General features: G+C 47.8%; 1 protein-coding gene across 1 annotated transcript in view; it reads right to left on the bottom strand.

Annotated features, from left to right (window-relative positions):
• Positions 1–5,294: 5,294 nt before the first annotated feature.
• Positions 5,295–7,459, bottom strand: part of KLHL42 (kelch like family member 42) — an 18,305-nt gene continuing 16,140 nt past the window's right edge. The window contains exon 5 of the mRNA XM_013004014.3: positions 5,295–7,411. Within this exon, the coding sequence (XP_012859468.2) occupies positions 6,960–7,411 (452 nt within the window). The 3' untranslated portion in view covers positions 5,295–6,959. The remainder of the gene's footprint in view (positions 7,412–7,459) is intronic.

Genomic DNA, 7,459 nt, shown 5'->3' with positions numbered 1-7,459 from the left:
GAGTCCCCAGAGAGCAGCCTAAGCTTCCGAGCTGAACTCTGCCTTGGATTGAACTAGCCAGCAGCTCCCCTTGAAAGCCACTGTATTGGCTGGCCCTTTCCTTGAAGGTGCTCTGATGAGACGTAAGTGTATCACTGAGAGAATTTATCTACAGTCACCCACTGAGTAAGAGGCATGTAGAGATGTCGTTCGTTGCTATGGTCCTGCTGGCCACAGTCCCTTTGGGGAGGTATACAGTCTGGTCTCGCTGCCCATGGCTGTAATTCCATTTTGGAGAGAGGTCTCTGCTAATAGACAGGATCAAGTCTACAGGTTAGCGGCGGGTCTGAACCAGGTTGTCACCCTTTGTTTCCTGAGGGGCATGGTGTGCTGCAAGACAAAGTGACACTTCCACCGAAGCCATTCCTCTGTGTAGAAGAGCCATCTCGGGAGCAGAAGGAACAGTGAGCATGAGAAGAAAATGTGCTGGTGTTGACTGTGGCGATGATGGCACAAATCTTAATATGATTGAACAATTAAATTGTATGATATGTGAAGGAGATGCCAATAAAACTTTTAAAAGGAAGACGACGATGACGTCGAGGGAGGAAATCCAGGAGCATTGGAAGAGTCACCAGTAGAGACATTAAAGGTCTCTGAAGTGGTGTCACCAGATGAGAGGCTGCAGCATGAGACCATGAGACAGAGCAGAGGAGCCAGGCCAGGCTCGGGGGTCAAGGCAAGAAAACCAGGAGACAGAAGACAGGAGCAGCTCTGCAACTAGGGGACTGAAGCAGAGCAGCAGGGAGCTTCCGGGCCCAGGGAAGTAGGCACCACAGGAGCACAGGGCTGGGCGGCTAAAGACTGAAGAGCCTTGGCTAGGGGCTGGGGAGAGGGGCTGCTGGGAACCAATGGCTGTATCCTTAACGTTTACGGATTCTGAATTCTGATGACCTGTTATCTTCCCTTATAAAACCACCGGACTTGTGAGTTCGGTCTGAGTCTGAGTGGCCACTGCCACGTATTGTTGAATCCAGCAGAAAAGGGTGGAAGCATGCCTGAGCGCTGCTTTGTGGCAAGAGGGAAGCCAGAGGTCAGCTGTGGCTCCCCTCTGAGCCTCTTTCCCACGTCTCAGTGTGGTGTGTTTGGAATAACCGCATGCATGTACAAATTGGAAGCCTAGTGGCAATACCTGTTGACTTACCCTAGTGTTTTTGAGTTCCTATGGAGTTGTTGTGCAAATGGCTGGCAAGTTCATCAGTCAACCAAGTAGAGATTCTTCTGAATTCACGCACAGGCACCATGGAAGAAAGACCTGGCTATTTCGGGGGGAAAATCATCCATTGGAGATTCCATAGAGCATGCTTCTCTTCTGGCACATAGTGAGTAGCCATGACTCAGAATTGACTCAAAGACAACATGTGATAGTGGCTTTAGTAAAATAATGCTTAAAATTACATGTATACAATCACATGTGCATGTATGTTTCCACACATGGAACATCCAGAAGATGGGACATCTAGTACAACGGACATGTCCGTCCACACCCACGCCCAGATTCCCAGTCTGCCAATTTTGACCATCACAGCAGGGCAACAAGGAGCTGTGTGTTTTCAGTTTTCCTGGAGTGGAGAGAGCACCAAAGAAAACCACAGGCAAAGTTTCAAAACAGGAACAAATGATGGGGGACTGGGAAGGGGGGATACAAATGCTAAAATCTGGCATTTAGACTTTCTTATTATTAAATATTATAAAGGCTCTGAGTGGGACAAAGAAATACCCAGGATGTTGAACATTCGAACCCTCTGCTACAAATCCTAACCAGTCCTCCCACCACATCTATACCGCTCGGCTCCTTCTGCAAACGCTAACGCTCTCGTCACCTGAGGGGACCTTTCCTGCTAATGAGGTCACTGCTCCCTGGTTGGCACGTGGTCATCTGGCACTCCGCACCCGCCAGTATCTCTTCCCTGGCAGAGACTTGGCTGGAACCTCACCCGTTTCTTCCCAGCTCCACCACAGTGCTGTGTGCACAGCAGATGCACAGGACAACAAACGACAAACACTGATTCTGGATTCTTTTAATGGAAGAGGTTCCTCTTCTACAGTTCTGTTTATAGACACGACACAAGTGCCATTACAATGAGTGCTTCATAGGTTTCATCATAATTAAGTGAATCGCGCAGTAATGGTTCCCTTTTCAGCCAAACTTGAAAGTGAGGACTCACTACCACTTTTTTCTCTTAACAAAAAACCATAACCATTCATTCCACAGATTGTTTTTCTTCTAAGATGGCTTACTGGATAGGAGAAACCTTGGAGGGACATCTAGAGGACCCTCATTCTTAAACGTTTTATTTTATAAAGAAAAGTAACACGGTTATGCAACTTGCAAATGTTCTCCTTTTCTTTGCTAGTTAATAAACTATGGCATTGACTTAAAAAAGCACCAGCCAATTCCGCAAAAGTCATTTCCGCACCCCGCTGCCCTTTCAAATAGACCACCTTCGATAAGTGTGTGTCTCTTGCAGGGAGGCTAACAGCGGTATGTCAAAGTGCAGCAGTCAGCCTCAGTGCATCGGCGTGCGCTACACAGTGCTCCTAAGTTAGCAACAAAAACGAACGAATCACTCAGGGATGGAAGCTGCCCGTTGATAATCACCACAGAGGCGAAGTCAATCGGCTTTTCCTAGCGTCTTCGTGAACATCGACTAATACGCAGGATGGCCGGGTTTTAAAGGCAAGCACACCTGCTACAAGTTTGCCTCTCCCCGGCATTTACGTCTGTCACTGGATCAAACGCTGACTCTCGGCTGCAAAGGCAAGGGTGCTTGGACAGTACCTTCAAATAAAGCAGACCAATCACATGGAATCTTAACTTTTTTCACAAAAATAATAAAGCACAGAGGCGGCTTTCAAAACCATGAAAACAAGTGAAAAAAAAGCATAAGATGCTATATTCAAATTTCAAGAAAAACCAGTTTATGCTGGTTGCTAATAAATCATAAAAGCAATGGACAGGTTGGGCATGACAAGTCGGAGGGGGGATCTTTGGGACAGACTCCCCGGTTAAGGTTACAGCTGACCTGTCCACCAGCTGTAAGCGCTTCAGGGTCAGAGGCTGTTCTTTTGTTATTCTGCACCCTCAGTTCTTAGCATTGTCTGCTCCACGGTAGACACTCAAAGGATTTTCCGGGAACCAGGGACTGAGCTGAATCCATTCACAGCTTTCAGAGCCATGTCGAGTGGTTGCTACTCACATAATTCATTCACTCCGATGCTTAAGGCAGGGATGGCAAACAGATTTCACCTCCCTCGGGCGGGCCGGTTGAAAGTGGCTGCCCGAAGGCAGTGCTTAACCTGATAAAGCTTCTGGCACCAAGTCCCAGCACAGAGGAACGCAGTGCCGGGCTTGTCTGCAAGGCCACCTTGAGAAGACAGTGACATTGGCGTTCCGTATCTCCCATCCCAGGGGCCAGAGACAGGCACCTGACATTCACCCAGAGCCCTTCATGCGGTGCCGCCGACACGCCTTTGTGCATTAAAACTACTGCTGAGTGTTGGTGGGCCAGGAGGCCAAGGCCTTGCATTCAGTCAGCCTGTGTGGCCAAACACACAGGCCAAGACTCGACCTGGAAATCTGACCACGCTCAAGAGGCAGCTGCTGCAGAACAGGCAACAAGATAACGGCTCCCTTTCTGTCAGTCCCTCTCAGAGAGCGTGAGTGGGGATCTAAGGCATTCGCAATTACCGGGGACCTTGGGTCCACGGCGAGAAGGAAAAAAAGGGAGAGAGAAAAACAGAGTGAAACTCTTTGGTTTTCATGTTGCATCCTTCCTCTTTTTGTTTGCTTCTGACTAGTTTCCACAGCCTTCTCTGTACCTGTGATGGCTGCACCGGCACCGTCAATAGACCCCCGGTTGTCAGTGGAGAGGCCTGGGAAGGGAAAACCAGAAAGGAGGACTGGACGGATCAGCAATTGCCATCCAGCCACACTCCGGGCTCGCCGCTATTCCCATCAGTCTCAGGGAGACGGCGACCAAGTCCTCTCAGTAACTGGCCTCCCCTTAGGGGGAGGGGGGGGGGCGGTTGGAATCGGCACCCTCAGCAGCACCCCAGAACTCAGTGCGAACACATTCCGAGAACTGGATGGCAACGCAAAGAGGGCATGTTATCAAAGGACCATCCTAGGGACAAGGACAGCTGTCCCGAGAAAGATCCCGTTCAGCTAAGTCAGTGGTTCTCGACCTTCCTCATGTCACGGCCCTCTCATATTTCTTCATGTCATGGTGACCCCAGCCATAAAATTATCTTTGTTATTTCATAACTGTCATTTTGCCACGGTGATGAATCGGGCGACCCCTGTGAACGGATCATTCGACCGCCAAAGGGGTCATGACCCACAGGTTGAGAACCGCTGACCTCACTGGAATCTTCAATCTATCACTGGAATCCACCAGAAAACAGAAGTGCATTAAAACTACTCTCAAAATGTCAACACAGCTGACATGCAAAGGAGGAAGAATGGCCTCACCAATCTGCAGATCGTCCTCTCTCCCAACACTGCTGCTGGCCCAGGGCAGCCAACCCTCCGACGTCCACGTAGCTCAGAGAGCGCTCTAACGCGGGCAGAGGCACATCCCACCTGGTTTCTACGAGTTCCTGGACCAGAGTTTGCCCTAGCTTGGTCCAAAACATCTCATTGTCAACGTTAATGCACTCAAAAACTGCCATCTGGAGGAAAAGTGGTTGGTAGGAGTAGTGTTCTCTGTTACCCAAGGCAGTCATTCACAAGCTCGTCAACCACTGTTCTCCACGCTAACGCAGCTCACTAAACGTCCTAAACATACAGGGATAAGCCTTTAAAATGTTACTAGGGAGCAAAAGGTAACAATAGAAAATAAATTAGATTCCTAAAAATAGTTAATGAAAGTATAGGTGGCTAGAAATTCAATTCTATAACAAATATAAATTAATATTATAAATCTATTATTAAAGAACTATTTCTGGAAAGACTTCAGTTAAGATTGGAAAAAAAGGTGGCGGGGATACCTATTTGAGAACAAATGGGTATGGCTTAGAAAATCTTAAACCATGTTGCAAACACTAATAAGATTTGGGAACAAGATACAAAGACCTGTCTCCATGTTCCAAAGACAGGCTTACCTCAATTTCACCTACTAGAAGTGTCCATGAAAAGTTGTGCAAAAACAATATAACTAGACCCTCATTTTCAGCATAAAGGTCCCTGGTGGCAGAGTGGTAAAGTGCTTGACTGCTAACCAATAGGTCGGCAGTTCAAACCTAGTAGTTGCTCCATGGAAAAAAAGATGAGGCGGCCTGCGTCCATCAAGATTCAGCCTTGGAAACCCCGTGGGGGCAGTTCTAAAATGTCCTGGAGTCACTCGAATCCACTCAATGGCACACAGCATTGTAAGCACACCAGGAGGCAAGGCGGTAAAGAAACCTTGTCATGACTCCTGTGCTAAAATGAAGAATTCCCCTGAAATCCATCTGCACCGTGCATGGCATGGAAGCACTCAGCAAAGTGTGTGTGTGTGTGTGTGTGTGTGTGTGTGTATGTGACATGCATGGATGCAAGGCACACTGTAAAGGGAATGGTTCTGCCTGCTGTTATTAACTTAACCAATTCTGATTAACCATCCAATTAATCAAGTCCCTTACAAATCCTTACAAAAGATTAGAAAATTTCAGATGTTTTTGAATCAAAGAAAAGTTCCATCAATACGTATACATACACACATATATATGGAACGCTGCCCTCTGGCTGGCATAAGTCTTCATGTATTGCTAACGGACTTACTGAAATCAACAAACAACTGCTTGGGGTGGGTTCTGTTTGGTTCAGCGGTCAAGGCAACAACTTCGCCCCTTACCGAACTTCAGAAATACCACCAGAGACCATTCCTCTTCTGGAGCGGCTGCTCCCTGCTCGCCGGCACAAGTGCTTTCCAGCTGGTCTCGCCTTGCACCACACAAGCCAAGCAAAGCATGAGAGGCCACGATGACATTTAAAAAGCTGCTTGATTAAAATATGATAAAGTTTTCAGCCTTGAAATAAAAACTAACTCAAACACATCCACTAAATGTTCATTCCTAAAGGCAACAAGATATTTTTGTCATTTGGTGTCCTTCCTTATTTAAATTTAAGACTGTAGCTCAAAGTATGTATGTGTATCCTTGTAGACAAGATGTCTCATTTCAAAATATGGAATGACAAAGCAATGCAACGTATCTGACAGGCAGCAATCTGCCACCGAACTGAAATGAAAATTCCTATCAGACTATTACCTAGCATTCACAACTATAAAAAAAAAAAAGAAACAAACAAAAAGACTAGAAAAAATAGCTAGGGAATGTTTTTAGGTGAGTTTCAGGTGCATGCAAGGATTCGGCGTCGAGCTGCCTCATGGTCCACTTCTGAAAGCAGTGTGCAAATCAACTCCGACCATCGGGCCTCCTTTTCACCAGCAGGACGACGTGCGGCTGTGACTGGGTGAGGAGGGGGCGACGGCCGTGAACGTAAAAGTGTCGAGTAAACTGATCAAAAACCAAACTCTTACTTAAGGTACTCATGCTACGTTAAGGGACCTAAATAAAACCACTTTTTAAACAGTCATCCCCACTCTTGCCAAGTTCTGACTTGGCCCTTCACAGATCAGAGCTAATGAAGCTACTCTCTGAGGATCAGGCCCAAGGGTATCTATCGTACATGGATGAATACATCATCGTGGATTGCTCATGTAACTTAAAAAATAATCGTTAAAAAAATAATAAAGTTGGTCTTTTTGCTTCAGGAGTTTTCAAGTAACTAGGTCCAGGTGCGCGTGTTCGCAGCCGCTCTGCGCGTGCCCTCCGCTTTAGAAATCGGTCTCTCTCGCAGAGGGGCAGAGGGGCGGTTCTCGATCTCTTATGGTTTGGCACCAGCTTTCCTAACAACACCGTCTGCATCAGCTCAGTCATGTCTCTGTTTGATTGGGCAGATAGAGAGAGGAAACCAGCAAGTTGTGTCCGAAGGCTGGGAACCGCCGAAAGGCCTCCCAGCTATCGGAAAAGATGTTGTACTTGAGGAAGACGCGGTGCTCCAGCGTGGTGGACAAGGTCACGTCCCTGCTCATGATGTAGATGCCGTCGTTGTGCAGCGCGCACGTCAGGTTGAGCCCCGACTTGGACGTGTTCTCCTTAAGGCAGAACCACTGCCGGGTGTCGGTGTTGTAGGACTGCACGGTGAGCATGTCCTCGCTCTGGCTGCTCCTGCGGGGGGGCCCCAGTTCGTGGAGGCACCCCCCGACGATGTAGATGGTCTCCTCCACCGACACCATCTGCTGCTTGCGCATGTGGACGTCGCACGTCTCGAAGAGGGTCCAGGTGTCGGACGAGGGGCAGTACTGCAAAATGCTCATGTTCCGGTCTGAAACAAAGAAAGAAGGCAAACAGTGGCAGATCCACACGTCACGCC

The sequence above is a fragment of the Echinops telfairi genome, unplaced genomic scaffold (assembly GCF_000313985.2).
Source record: "Echinops telfairi isolate 266 unplaced genomic scaffold, ASM31398v2 ScPeMD7_21;HRSCAF=78, whole genome shotgun sequence".
In the NCBI taxonomy this organism is placed as follows: domain Eukaryota; kingdom Metazoa; phylum Chordata; class Mammalia; order Afrosoricida; family Tenrecidae; genus Echinops; species Echinops telfairi.
Note: the sequence above shows the minus strand (reverse complement) of the source record. Positions and strands in the feature narration are given on the sequence as shown.